This window comes from Onychomys torridus, unplaced genomic scaffold (genome assembly GCF_903995425.1).
Source record: "Onychomys torridus unplaced genomic scaffold, mOncTor1.1, whole genome shotgun sequence".
Taxonomy (NCBI): domain Eukaryota; kingdom Metazoa; phylum Chordata; class Mammalia; order Rodentia; family Cricetidae; genus Onychomys; species Onychomys torridus.
Window position 1 is genome coordinate 976,490 of NW_023412870.1, and position 15,614 is coordinate 992,103.

Genomic DNA, 15,614 nt, shown 5'->3' on the forward strand with positions numbered 1-15,614 from the left:
AATATTAAATAAAAATACTTAATACATAAAAATAGGTTTGAAAAAAAATCTAACCACATGAATTCTCACCTTGGACTTTATTCCATCACTCAAACACTGGTAGCTAAGGTTACTCAACACTTAGAATGTTGCTAGGACAAGAGAAAAAGTTACCACCCAGATCTTAAAGAGTTTAAACAGTCAGATGTAAAATATCTCAACATCCTTATGCTGATATATATATATATATATATATATATATATATATATATATATGATATGTTGACTTGGTAAAATATATTGTCTAAATTGTTTATAAAGCAGGGTGTGGTAGTACACATATACGCCCAGCAATTGAGAGGTAGAAGCAAGAATATAAGGAATTCAAGGCCAGCCCAGGCTACAGGAGACCTTGCCTAAAAAACAATAATAAACAATAAAATTTGCCCCAGCCAGAGGGTTTCAACAGGGAGTGTTGTGGGAGCGAATGAAAGAGACAGGGGACATGAGAGATGGACAGCAAGACAAGATTCTGATCAAGCTGCAATTTTTATTTTCCTCCGCAAGGCTTATATAGCATAGGAGGGGAGAGGGCAGGAAGGAGGGAAGGGGAAGAGACATGGAAGGCATGCAAGATGTGTGAGACATGCAGGTCGTGCAACTACAAGATGTCGGCTAAGGTCACTGGTCAGGGGCCATTTGTTCTGTTGCTAGGCTACCTGACCATGAAATGCTCTTTACATTCGGTTGTCATGGCACCTGACTGTGGAATGTCTTCTTATCTTTGGGAGCCTCTGGTTAGTAAACAGGTGTTACTGCTCTAGGGAAGGGCAGTGGGCTTATGACTTGTTCTCTGGCTTAGCTAGTACTTTCCATGGTTCATGTTTGGTTCCTGAAATCTTGGTCCCTAACAAAAGTTTAAAAAATAAAACTTTACCCATTGACCCTAAAACTCCTAATATTAACAGGATCAGGATTAAAAGAAATGTTTCACCTCTGAAATTTTTCTGTAGCTCATTTGTGATTTGCAACTAACTTTTCCAGCTTTGTAACCATAGTTTCAATAATTCCTCAAAATAAGAAAACATAATAATAATCATCAAACTAATGTTGTTAACAGATAAACAGTCATAAGTACTAATAATTTATCCTAAACACGGGTAGTATACACATATTTTTATAAATAGTTACATACAAGTCACATTAGAGTATGTCACAAGTAAAAGTTACCAACTAATATGCCAAAAGCAAATTCAGGAACCAGATTCTATGATTAGAGCTCCACAAGTTCAAGTTTCCCTTGCTTTAATAGTTTAATACCACTAGATCATATTTTCCCATATATTTTCCATTACTCAACTTGTTCAGTTATATATGTGTAAATCTATTATACATAAGAATATATCTTAATTTCTCATTGCCTGGTTATTTATGCCTCAGAAGAGTTCTTTAGATCTCTTCAAGTTGAAGCCATCTTCTCATCTTCCTATTCAATGCACTCCTCACTTCCTTGTTTCTCAAGGTGTAGATGAGTGGGTTGAGAGCAGGAGTGACCACACTGTACATGATGGCAATGACCCGGTCCTGATCCAGAGAGCTGCCTGAGGAGGGACGGATGTAGGTGAAGATAACAGGAGCATAGAAAAGAATAACAACCATGAAGTGAGAGGCACATGTGGACAGTGCTTTGTGGAGCATGCTGCAAGAACGGGTCTTGAGGAACAGATAGGTGATAATGTAGAAATAGGAGAGAAATGTCAGAAAAAAGGGGACTGAGGCAATGGTGCCTGTCACAGTGTTGAGCAGCCAAAGGTTGAGCTCGGTGTCTCCACAGGCCAGTTCCAGCAATGGCTTAACGTCACAGAAGAAATGATGGATATAGTTGGAACCACAGAAACTCAAACGAGATGTCATTACAGAGTGAAGCAGAGCATGTAGAAAAGCAATGGTCCAGATGATGACAGCCATTAGGATACAGAGCTGGCGATTCATGATGACAAAATAGTGAAGTGGTTTGCAGATTGCCACAAAGCGATCAAATGCCATCACTGCCAGCAGCAGGGACTCTGTGGTGCCCAGAAAGTGGAAGAAATGAAGCTGAGTTATGCATCCCAAAAAGGAAATAGCTTTGCTTATGGAGAGGAAGTTCTCCAGCATCTTTGGCACTGTCACGGTGGAGTAGCAGATATCTAGACATGCTAGGTTTCCCAGGAAGAAATACATAGGTGAGTGGAGTCTTGGATCTGAAATGATGATCATCAGGATGGCTCCATTCCCAGTTATATTGACAGAGTAGATGGCGATAAAAACAGCAAAAAGAAAAGGTTGTGGTTCCTGTATGTCTGTCACTCCCAGCAGGAAAAATTCAGTGACAGAGGTTTGATTCAGCATCACCTAAAAGAAAAGATGACATAGTTTGTGGAACACAGCCTGGAACAAGACCAATCAATCTTTCAAGATTAGAATTTTCTTGGTAAAATGAAGAAGAGGAGGAGGATAAGATGAATAAAGGAGAATGGTTGTTTTACATAAACCAGCCTCAGATCCTGTGTAATATTAGACTGGCTCTTGAACAGCCTCGGTTAACTATTTTTAAAATTTAGATTCATCATTAACACTTTTATTCTCTGAGAGGTTTGCAGCATGTTGTCCATACATGCTCTTCTCTGGCTATGAGCATCTATATTCTAATAAAACTATCATCTGTAAGTCAGCTCTGTGACATGCTGTTTTTTTAATATTCTACTATATCATTCTTCTTTATCTATTGAGATGCTTCTTGAAAAATTTTAAGAATAAGAGTCAAGAATAAAATACTAAAAAAGTAGGAAATCTCTAAAATAGCACTAGTCTCGTATCCTTAGATTATTAAAGTGAAGATACTGTTTTATTCATCTCTTCCTGACTCACATACCCAGTAAAGTCAAGGAGTCCTATTTGATGGAACGTGGGAGAGGAGATCAAAACCACATAGTCTGTGTTAATTTGAGGTATTTTGAAAATCTTATTGCTATAGTTGGTGATGGACTTACTGTCTTACTCTACTTTGAGCCTGAACATTTCCTCAAGCAGGAAATCAAATGACATCTTCAATGAGAAATGTTGCTCTGCAAATGTTGTCTACTTGTGGTCTGACTTTCTTCTCTAAGGTCCTTAAATACAAAACTCCTGCTTTCTGACAGCTCAAGTTTCTTCATTATTTCACCATTATTTCTTTTTAAGAATCTATGCCTTTGGTCTCCAGAAATCCTACTTTTGTCTTATGGCATTTTTTTTTTTTTTTTTTTTGAGCTGAGGATCAAACCCAGAGCCTTGTGCTTGCTAGGCAAGTGCTATACCACTGAGCTAAATCCCCAACCTGGCATATTTTAAATAAATTTATTTAACCAAATAAACTCACCTTTCAGCTAGGAAGGTGTATTCCAAGTTGAACTCACCTTCATTACAGTTCCTCTAGTAGGTCCCTGGCATCTATGCTGTATCATGCCGTAGCAGTCTGTCTGTCTGCTTCATACCAACTCTCTTCAAAGTCGCCGGCTCTTCTCGATTACCAAATGTGTTTTCCTTATCTCATCTTACTTTCCATAATAAGAAACTCTGCCTTCTAGTAAGGAAATATATTCGTCTTCATTTTTTGTTGAATTGACCTAAAAATATTTTATTCAGTGAATGATTTAACTCTATAGGAATTATACATGAGTAGTTCATTATGAGACATGTCTTAGAACTAAATCTGTACTGATTGCTGCCACAAAATATTCTTCTGAATATTTTTTTAAGGTTCTAGCAGTACCTTCGGCTGTACTGACAACAGCAGATAGAGTAGGTGAACCAGCTTCCACTCTGCTCCTTTTCTTTAAGTAGATGTCATGGGTAGCATCTGCATATCTTAGAAAAGACAAGCTAGATAGGTGGGATGTACGAGTGGAGAGTAAGAACTGAAAGGAGGGGCTAGAGAGGTGGCTCAGAGGTTAAGAGCACTGCCTGCTCTTCCAGAGGTCCTGAGTTCAATTCCCAGCAACCACATGGTGGCTCACAACCATCTGTAATGAGATCTGGTGCCCTCTTCTATAGATCGCAGGCATATATGCAGGCAGAACACTATACATAATAAATAAATCTTTTAAAAAAAAAAACTGGGAGGAAATATGAAGAGACTGCCCTCACAATCTCACTTCCTAAAGATGAAATGATTGGAGTTCTGAGAGGAAGTAGATTTGAACTGGCCAGATTGTAAGGGAAATGAACTAGGGAGACTTCTAGGCACTTTTGGCTTTATTCTGGAGATAAGTTTTTAGAACTAACCTCTACTCTACCTCCACAAAAGGCCTCCATCCAACAATCAGAGTAACTTTCTTTGATAACTAGGTATAGTATATTTAAAATCCTTACTGCTACTTTTTAAAAATGCAAATAATCTTCTAAACACTACTCATCATTTTAGTTTTTCTGATCCATAAATAGAATTGCATCAAAAATATATTGGGGAAAAAAATCAAGAAACAATAAGCCAAATAAGAGACCAAATTTTTCCTGAGTTCTAGAGAACATTGATTGCCACACTTCTCTCTGTAACATCATTTCTTTCACTACAGTTTCAAAATTTAGAGATTATGGATTTGCCTTGGATGGTGCCTAAATAATCAGGCATATTGAATTGAGAATGGGACATCATGATAAAAATGTGGGAAAGGACGTGCTTCCGTGACCCACACCAGGAAATCTGTCCATCATAAAATGGAAACTAGCTCTGAATCTTAAACAGCTTTTTCTAATACCAGCAGGAGACAGGTCACAACACAGAAAGTATGGGCAACTTCCCAGCCTGCCTCTGGTTACGCTTTCTTACCTGACTGCACAGGTAAAAGGCATTTTCAGGGCTCTACTTCCCATGATTGTAAATAATAGAAAATATATGAGGCAATAGCTCATGTTAGATAAATGGGCTCAGTCCTCAAGGATAAGCATTTGCCCTGAGTCCAAAAAATAATTTGTCTTCTGAAAATTCTTCCTCACCTTTTGAAAAATATGTTGGCTCTAAAAATCTTAAGACTAAAAATAAAAGTCCTGAGAGAGCTTGTCCCCTGATGCTGAGAATTATTCTAAGAGTAATCAGGGAGCTGACTTGTGAAATCACTATTTTCCTGTTGTTCTTCCTATTGTCTAATTATGAATAATCCTTAATTGAGAACAATGGACAACCCAAGTCTCCACGGCCTAGTAAGTTTTCTTAACCAAACTTCCCTTCATTTCCTCTGATGGAGGTGGGACTTCACTATCTGTCCCTGAAGAATCCCTGGAAAAATACCCTGGAGTTTAAAGTGCAAGAAAGTTGGAGATGAAAATTAATCAGTTGTTCATCTCACCCTGACAGTACAGTCCTCCACATGTATCCTCTTATATTCTACTCATTTATTTCTATTATACCAGTGAGAAATAAAGAAAGCAATTTGCTTTTGTTTCTGCGAAACTGAATCTTCACTGTTGATAACAAGACTAAATTATTTACTCTAATTTTGTGATGCCAGAGCTTACGTGTGGAAGGACATGTTTGTTTTTGCAATGTGTCTCCCACTTTTTGCTATAGCTCTTATTTTTAAAAAATCAGTATGTTAATGCAAGGGATAGATATGTCTGATCAGCAATTTATGGAAGGATTCTAAGTACAGATTTAAAAAATTTAATTTTGTCCACGTTTATTGTGTTTTCATTCTTGTTCCTGTGTACTTCACTGTACTGTCACACATTAATCAGTCCTTATTGTGTTATAAGCAGAAAATACAATACAAATAACGTTCTCTTCAGGCTTCTTATGTATAGTTATTGTGCTGAGTTCCTAACATGCATTCACACATTTAATTCTCAGGAAAACCTAATAAAAGAAATATTAAAAATCGTCCCTTGTGTTATGATAAGGAAGTAAGGGTTGAAAGATTTATGCAAACTTTCCGTTGTCTCGTAATGAATTGTAAAACAAGGACTGACACTGAGGCTCTTCAGTTCCAGAAAACATTAAGTTGTTTATTTGAAAGCTCTTCGGGTTTTTGTTTGTTTGTTTGTTTTTAATGTAGGCACTTACATTACATGTTCTGGTACAAAATTGTTTTCATTTTGTTTAACTCAAAATGTGGCATTTGTCTTACTGAGTTGAGTTTATTTTCTTAATATAATAATTTCCAGGTCCATCCATTTTCCTGAAAATGCTATGATTTGTTTTCCTTTCCTGCTAAGTAAACTCGTGTGTGTGTGTGTGTGTGTGTGTGTGTGTGTGTGTGTGTGTGTGTGTGTTTGGGAACAGAGATGGAGTTATTTCAAGTGATATGTTTAAGTGTCAACTTAACAAGCTTTAGAATTGTAATAATTTTCATTGTCAGCTTGATTAAAATTTAGAATCACCATAGAAACACACCTTGGGATGTGTCTATGAAGGTGTCTCCAGAAAGGTTTTACTAAGCAAAGAACACCTGCCCTGAATTCGAATACTTACTATTCCATGGACTGGGGTTCTGGACTAAATAAGAAAGTAAAAACGAACAGAGCAGCAGCATTCATTTCCTGACTGTGATGTTTTGCAACCACCTATCTGTTCACTTCATGATTTCCTGTGGTGGTTTGAATAAGAATGGCCCACAGAGGCTCATATCTTTAAATACCTGGTCCCTGCACTGTTTAGGAAGGATTAGGAAGTGTGACCTTGTTGGAGGAGGTGTGTCACTGGGAGGTGGGCTTTGAGGTTTCAAAAGCCCACCAGGGATCCGGTCTCACTCTCTGCCTGCTGCCTGTGGATCAGGATATAAGCCGCTGCTCCACTGTTGTCCTGCTCTGAATCATGATGATCATGGACTCACTCTCTGAAACTGGAAGCTCTGCCCGAACTACATGCTTCCTTTTGTAAGTTACCTTGGTCATGGCATTTCATCACAATAGAACAGTATCTAAGAAACTTCGCTGCCAAGGGACCCACCCTCAGCACATCAGGTGCTGAAGAGTAGGCATGGAGTCTGTGCAGCTGCATACACACTCAGGAAACTTCTGAGGGCCAAAGCTTAATTCTTCATTTTACTTTTTCTCTTGCTTGTTACTACTCTGTTTGTTTGTTTGTTTGTTTGTTTGTTCTGTTTTTCTACCCAGATGTTTTCTTCTTCTTCCCAGCTGTTCTCCTTTTATATCTTTCCTGATATTTTCCTTCTACATCTTCCCTGATGTCTTCTTTCTACATCTCTTATTTTTCTCTTATCCTTTTTATACCTCCCAAGACAAAAATTTCTATGCAAGAAAAGATTACCTCACAACTATAAGTTACATATTTTCCAAAAACAAATGAAAATCTTTATACAGGAAGAAATCACATTATGATCACAAGTTACGTGTTTTTCTTAGAAGCTCACAAGTAGTTAAACATTTTTCTTCACCCCAAAGTAATAATTTTTTATACTTGATTAACAAAGTTTTAAGCAAGCTAAACATACTTCAGCCAGTTCCTCCTTGTGCTGGCAGGCAGCTGTTTGCATCTCAGTGCAGCAGATTCCTATCCTATTTCTACACTAGACAAACTTTAAACAAGTGGTCAGCTAGCCATTTATTTTCCTTTATACACAATAGTGTCATTTACTTTCCTTTCACAGATTTTTTTTTCAAGGTACATCCAGGGCCTGAGATTGATTGTGTAAGTTATGTGACTGAGGAACTCCAGCCTAACCTCGGGTGTAGGGACATAATTGCTTTCTCTCATCAGCCTGTTTCTCCACAGACAGAATTCATGGGTCTATAATGCATGAAACTTCCTTGTTCTTATTATCCATCTTCTTCAAATCTCACATCTAACAAAGAGGAAGGTAAGTTTCGGCCTATTTTTGCCTTTTTTGTAGCAATTGACAGAATAACATAAACCATTTTCCTAATCATTGTCACTAACTGTCTTAACCTCCTGTATCTTTTAGGCTGACTCAGAAAGGCCAATTATAGATCTAACTAAGCATCATTGCTTTTATTTTTAAAATGTCTTCATTATGATCTGTAAGTAAATTTCCCAGTGAGGAGCAGGATTTTCCCAAGAAATAATCACACTATACTAGATACAGTGGGATCCCTTCATATTACACCAAATACAGGAACAGGACAGCACAAGCAGGAGGAAGCACAGCAGAAGCAAGGGGCATTCTGGGAACAATCTTCCCAGGGCTTTACCTCTCCAGGGTGCACCCAGAGTTGCTTTGTCACCCCCTGGGCTGTATTCCATAACCCCCTTTGCTGTCTGCAGCCCCTCTGAAGAGGCCACTGGCACTTTCCCCTGTCCTGGACTGTGCCCTAAAATGGTGAACCAATTTTAGGATAAGGATAAACCTTTCCTTTCTTAAGTTGCTTTTCTCAGATAGTTTGTCACAACAATGAAAAAAATAACTGATGTAGATTGTTCTTACTTTTCAAAGGCCTTGGTGTGTATCATTAGATTATTTATTTAAAATCTCTTTGGTCCTTTTGTTTGTTTTTAATGTAGGCACTTAAAACTATAAACTTCTCACTCAGTACTGCCTTGCTGCATTCCACATGTTCTGGAGCATTGTTTTCAATATTATATGAGTCCTTGTGATCACAGGTCCTGATAGAACAACATTCTACTAAGGAACAAGGACAGAGTTGGTGAAGATGAGCTAGTTAAGGATGACTATACCAAAGCTCATGAAAGCCACAGTTGACTTCTCCAGTGCTCTGCCCTACCCTTACAAGAGGTAACATCAAATACATGGATCTTGGACATTTTCAGGTTTAATTATCTCTGTCAGACTTTGGATATTCTACCTTAAAGAACCCACAAACCACACATTATATCTAGAAATTGAAACACAGACTAACACCTATACCATTGTTTTCAGCAAAAAATAAGAAGCTGCATCTCAGTGGTGCCTAATGTTCGGTTGGGGATGAAGATGTCCCTGTCCTGCCTCTGCTGGAACAGAAGAGGTTACTAGAGACAACATACTGGTCAGTGTCAGAAGGAAGATAATGTTCTTGAAATAACCCTATTGAAGACAAAATGCAAAAACATCCTGTATAGTTAAGTCCCACATAAGGCAGAAGTCACTTACTGTAGAAGAAAATACTAAGAAATTCACATCTGAGGCTGGAGAGATGGCTCAGTGGTTATGAGTACTAGATGCTCTTCCAGAAGGCCAGAGTTTGATTTCCAGCACTTACACCATGTCTCACAGCCATCTGTAACTCCAGTTCCAGAGGATCCAATGCCTTCTTCTGGCCTCACCTCTGCAGGCACCACAGGCACAGGGCACATCCTTTCTTTCTCTCTCTCTTTTTTTTTAAATTTTATTTCATTTTTTTTCTAATACGGATATTTGTGTTTTAATTTTATGTATTAGCCATGGGTTCCCCTGTCCTCCCCACTCCTGCCCCCCCCCCCGCCTTCCCCCCAGCCCCTCCCCCCATTCCCATCTCCTCCAGGGCAAAGACTCCCCTGGGGATTCAGCTCAACCTGGTAGATTCAGTACAGGCAAGTCCAAACCCCTCCTTCCAGGCTGAGCAAAGTGTCCCCACATAAGCCCCAGGTTCCAAACAGCCAGCTCATGCACTAAGGACAGGTCCGGGCCTCACTGCCTGTGTGCCTCCCAAACAGTTCAAGCTATTCAATTGTCTCACTTATCCAGAGGGCCTGATCAAGTTGGGGACTCCTCAGCTTTTGGTTCATAGTTCATGTGTTTCCACTAGTTTGGCTATTTGTCCCTGTGCTTTTTCCAATCATGGTCTCAACATTTCTCAATCATACAATCCCTCCTCTTTCTCTCCAATTGGACTCCTGGAGCTCCATCTGGGGCCTAGCCAAGGATCTCTGTATCCACTTCCATCAGTTATTGGGTGAGATTTCTAGCAACACAGTTAGGGTGTTTAGCATCCGATCACCAGACTAGGTCAGTTCAGGCTTTCTCTCCACCATTGCCAGTAGTCTACAGTGGAGGTATCATTGTAGATTTCTGGGGGCCTCTCTAGCATTTTGCTTCTTACTGTTCTCATGTGGTCTTCATTTATCATGGTTCTTTCTCTCTCTCTTTAAAAAAAAGAAAGAAAGAAAGAAAGAAAGAAAGAAAGAAAGAAAGAAAGAAGGAAGGAAGGAAGGAAGGAAGGAAGGAAGGAAGGAAGGAAGGAAGAAAAGAAAGAAAGAAAGAAAGAAAGAAAGAAAGAAAGAAAGAAAGAAAGAAAGAAAAGGGCATATTTGAGGAGGCTGTATTCTGGTCTCCTCTAGGTAAAAGACACTCACAATAAGCAAATCCTACAATTAAAAAAATACATTCATGATTTTGAAGTTGTAATTAGTGTTTAGATAATAATAAAGATTCCTTTGAGGGCATGACATGTACCTATATAAAATACTCCACTAAAAGAAATAAGAAAATCATTTATTCAAGGCCAATCAAGAGTGTCCCAGGAACACGGATCCAAACTGCACTGAAGGACGTGCTTTACTGTGGAAGGTATTACATGAATCTGCATAGTAGCAGAACCACGGTAGTAATAAATCGGTATGCTTCCCAGATATGCTGGTGGATCATCAGGGTTACAGCCAAATGGGCAAGTTATGTTCTAAAGGTGCCAGATGTTAAAACATTGCTTAGCTTTGTGTTGGTAGAGGAGAGACATCTGCTAAGCTCTGTGATACCTGCCTGGGGAGTTTATCTATTAGTTGCAATAATGTCCGTGAAATACAAAAATGAAGGTAACTGGCTACAATGTGGCCCAAGATGATTATGATACATAAGCTATAGAATGTCAACTCTCTACCATCATGATATTCTATGCAGCCAGGGTCAAACAACCTGGTGGATCTTTAGTACAGACAGAGCTTCTTCATAGAACATAGCTGCATAGACATAGAGCTTGTCTGTGGGCCACGAGGTCAATTGTAAGTCTTGTGAGCAGTCTGGATGAGTTACACAGCTACTGAAAAGTCTTTGTAATTCATAAATCCACCTCTATAGTTAAAACAACAATAAAAAGCACAATAATAATGGCACCCACATCTCTTCGGTCCCTTCATAGTGCACACAGTGCGGTAGGTGTTGCACACAGAAATTTTAAATGTAATTTCCCCTATACCCACATACAGCCTGTTTATGAAACAGAATTTTATAATTTCCTTACTCTCTGCTCTTCTTTTCTTTTTTTTTCATTTTTTCCTTATTAAGAAATTTTCTACTCACTCCACATACCACCCACAGATCCCACCTCCTCCCTCCTCCCACCCACCAGTCCTCCCTCCCAAGCCAGCCCACATCCCCACATCCCTCAAATCCCACCCACCCTCCGAGACTGCAACTGTTCCCTGAGACAGAGCCCACTTTAAGCATTTCTTCTTCTGCTTTGGCTATTCATGGACTTCAGTGTCTCCCTACAGATGTTAGTATTTTTTCCTGATTTGGTGAAGAATGATGTTAAGATTTGAATGGAGACTTCCAATGATTTCAATAATACAGCCAGTTCCCCAATATTAATTCTGCCAATCCAAAAGCATTGGAGAGACCACCCCCCCATGTGTGAGTGTGTGTGTATCTGTTTTCATAGATAATCAGACACATATGCCTATATATGTGCGAGTATATGTAAGCCAGAGGACAACCCCAGGAATCATGTTATCATATCTTAGGCATTGTCCTCTGTTGCGGGTTATTTGATCACACTGTGAAACCCTGGGAATGTGTTAACAAAATTAATCTTGGATCAGGGGGCAGGGCCAGCAACTAGTTGACCGAAATTAGCCATACAGAGTCCAGAGGAGCTAGAAATACAGATAGAGAGATACATGGGAAGTATTAATAGGGAGAGACTTTAAGTGCAGCAGTCTTTTTTGGTTTGGCAAAGTGAAAGGCACTCTCTTTTGGAGATGCTGGAAAAGAGATAAGGTCATCTAGTTGGTACTCAACCTCTCTGAGCTAGCAGGTTTTCATACAAGCCTCTGACTCCAAAGTCTCATTGGCAAATAGAGCAATAGAGATTTAATGGCAATGGCAGGAGGCAGACTGGTGGGACATGAAAGTCCTGCCTGGCCACTGCCTGACAAGTGGGCCAGTACCTGTGGATCCACAATTACTGGCTGAAGCTCAGTAGATTCAGGTGCAGCCATTGTGCTGGTGGAAAAACAACAAGTCCTCCTTTATCCTTTGAGGAAGGATCTCTCACTGTCCTGGAACTTGTCAAATAGGATGGGATGGTTGACCAGCAAGCCCCGAGAGTCCGTCTGTCTGTCTGTCTGTCTCCCATTGCTGTGATCACAAGAGTGTACCATGACCACAGGTGGATTTTTCTAGGTAGGCTCTGGGGAATTGAACTCCAATCTCTGTGCTTACAAGGTAACTATTTTGCTGAACTATTTTTTAAGGCCCTAGTGGGCATGCTTTTAAAAACTACCTTTTTATTGTTATTCTTTATGTGTATCTTTTCTTTACATTTTAAATCATATTACAAATTAAATTTGTTCTTTGACAATTTCATGTATGTGTATAATGTATTCTAATTACTCTGATTTCTTATCCTCTTATCTCTTTCCCAACCCCATTAACCTCTTCTCTATCCTACAAGTCCACTTCCCACATTCATGTTCTCTGGTTTTGTTTTGAAACCCACTGAGTTTAACCAAGGCAGCCTTTATGACTGTGAGCACAGGCTATCCATTGGAAACTTTAACCAAGGTGGTCTGTATAACCACGGGAATGGGTCCATACATTGGAGCCTTTAATCAAGAGGGTCTGTATGATTATGAGTACAGAACTATCCACAAGAGCCTAGTGAAAAACTGTTTCTATAAATAGGAAAGTATAATGAAAATTTGTATGTGAAATATATACATAATTTGTGAACACACAATCTTTAGCCAACCTCTGGAATTTGCCCTAAAAGTTTCTAGCAAGTATGCATTCGCTACCAGTATACTATACTCTATTTGTGTGTGTGTTTCTATAATAAAGTCACAAAGTAAATAAGTAGAATAAAATCAACTTTAATATTTGTAAATGCATGTATCATTAGGCCTAACAACTTATGTTCTGAAATTGTATTATAGAAAAACATAAATGTATAAAAGTTGAGGTTGCTTTTAAAAGCTGAGTATAGCTAAACATTCCTAACAACAAAAGGTTACTTAAACTATTCACTTATGTTTACCCATATGAAGAAGCTCAAAAGAGCAAAGAAGTAGATGAGAGTTAACATAGGATTTGTTCAGTGGGAGAACAGATTGCAAATTCTATTATACAAGTTGTAGACACAAACATCCAAGAACAGAGAACTCTTTAAAAGTCATACTACAGTAATATAAATGAGAATTGATTCTAAATTTGTTTCAGTATTGATATTTTCTTTCTTTAATTTTCCTTGCATTAATCCGTAGTAGTAGCATTACATACAGCAATGGACTAGAAAGTAACAATTCAGTACATGTCTGCCCTGTTCAATGATCAAAACAGTGCACTATTTATGGTATATTCAATTTTAAAATCTCATATTAGTTTACAAAATCTTTTAAACTAATTGTCTTAGTCAGTGTTCTATTTCTGTGAAGAGACACCATGACTCCAGCAATTCTTATAAAAGAAAGCATTTAATTGGGGCTTGCTTACAGTTTCAGAGATTTAGTCCATTATGGCAGCACACAGATGGACATGGTGCTGGAGAAGTAGCTGAGAGTTCTAAAACCAGATCTATGGGCAGCAGGAAAAGAAAAAGCCACTGGGACTAGCTTGGGCTCTCAAAAAGTCGAAGTCCACCCCTCCCCCAACACACACACACACACACACACACACACACACACACACACACACATCCTCCAACAAGGCCACACCACCTAATCCTTTCAAATAGTGCCACTCCCTGATGACCAAGCATTCAAATTTATGAACCTATGGGTTCATTCAAACCACCACACTAACATTTGAAAATTGTTGAACTATTATCTTCCCCTTGGGCATAATTCAGAAGACTTAAAGGAAAATTTTTGGAAATAACAAAGTGTTCATCCTCAGCCCATTGTGGGAGACTTTTCAAGGAAGACCCTGAAAGTCCAATAGAAAATATTCACTACCCTCCTTAGGTCACATTTCAGTTGCTTTGCAGTAGAGAAGCCTTCTTAGTGCCTGGTGTACCTCCTGGTTCCTCAAGGTATAGATGACAGGGTTGAAGATGGGAGTGACCACTGTGTAGAGCAGGGCAACAACCTTGGAGAGAAGCTGGGAATGGACAGCAGAGGGTGCAATGTACAAGACCATGAGTGTTCCATAAAATGTGGACACCACAGCCAGGTGAGAGGAGCATGTGGAGAAAGCTTTTGTTCTTCTGGCCCCAGAGGGAACTCTCAGCACAGTCACCACAATCTGAGCATAGGAAACCAGAACCAGCCCAAAGGGGATAGTCAGGAAGACAACAGAAAGAATAAATGTAGTCACCTGGGCCACTCCAGTATCTGAGCAGGCCAGCACCATCAAAGGTGAGAAATCACAGTAAAAGTGGTCAATTTGGTTGGGGCCACAGAACCTCAGCTGGGCCATCAAAGCAACAACTAGTCCATCTACCATGAATCCAGACAGCCAGACTGTGAGCACCAACCCCAGACACCATCGAGGCCCCATCAGGAGTGGGTATCTTAGGGGGTGACAGATTGCTAGGTAGCGATCATATGCCATCACAGCCAGAAGAAAACACTCATCTGTAGCCAGAGAGCCAAAGATGAAGAACTGGAACAAGCAGCCAGCCACAGAGATGGCACACTCCTGTAGGAAGCCCTCCAACATTTTGGGCACCACTGTGGAGGTATAGAGGATCTCAATGAAGGACAGATTCACCAGAAAGAAATACATAGGTGTGTGAAGCCTCTGGGAGCTGACCACCACCACTACAATGAGCATGTTCCCTGCTATGATGGAGGCATAGATGATGATGAGAACAGAAAAGAATGGGAGGTACATCCCAGGGACTTCATGGAAGCCAAGAAGTATAAATTCAGTGACAGTTTGGTTTCCTGTGGAGATGCTTTCCATGGGATCATTCAGTGTTCTGGTTGGCTTGACAGTAACTAGAGAAATTTTAGTGTGTCTCTGTTGTCTGTTGCAATTCTAAGGTTGATAAGGCTAAAACAAGATAACAGAGTGTACAAAACGAAGATAGATTAAACTCATCTTCATCTTTCCCTTATAGTTATTACCACTCTGGCTCTTCCTTTCCCATGCCCTTTGATGTAGCATATTCCTAATGGCCCAGGAGAGCTTATCCATATTCAAATTTTCAATAAAAACCACAACTTTGTGTAGTGACCACCAGGTGTGTTCCTTGACAACAAACTTTTACCTTTTACAACCAAAGCCAATACTACTACAAAAGAATTGAATGGTGTGCTGGAGTCCCATGGCGAAGGCTCATCATCTTCGCCCGAGCAGTCTCTCTGGCCCCCATCCTATAGCCATCTCAGTCTCATCAGCTCCTTTGACTTCTTATCATCTCTTCCTCTGTAGTACACTCCTGTGTGTACAATGGCCCACTGGGTAGACCTTTTGTCTCTAGTTTTTAGAGTATTTTATCAAAATAATCTTCTGAAAGCACAGTTTCTTTAGCTGACTAGAGGTTTTAGTTAAGGTATGATAAAT

The 15,614-nt window shown here is 39.5% G+C and overlaps 2 protein-coding genes across 2 annotated transcripts; both read right to left on the reverse strand.

Moving 5' to 3' along the window:
• Positions 1-1,428: 1,428 nt before the first annotated feature.
• On the reverse strand, positions 1,429-2,370 carry LOC118575917 (olfactory receptor 12D2-like). Its single transcript, XM_036176277.1, has one exon. The coding sequence runs from the start codon at positions 2,368-2,370 to the stop codon at positions 1,429-1,431; it is 942 nt and encodes a 313-aa protein (XP_036032170.1).
• An 11,635-nt stretch (positions 2,371-14,005) lies between these two features.
• LOC118575961 (olfactory receptor 11A1) lies at positions 14,006-15,037 on the reverse strand. Its single transcript, XM_036176319.1, has one exon. The coding sequence runs from the start codon at positions 15,009-15,011 to the stop codon at positions 14,070-14,072; it is 942 nt and encodes a 313-aa protein (XP_036032212.1). The 5' UTR covers positions 15,012-15,037; the 3' UTR covers positions 14,006-14,069.
• Positions 15,038-15,614: the final 577 nt, after the last annotated feature.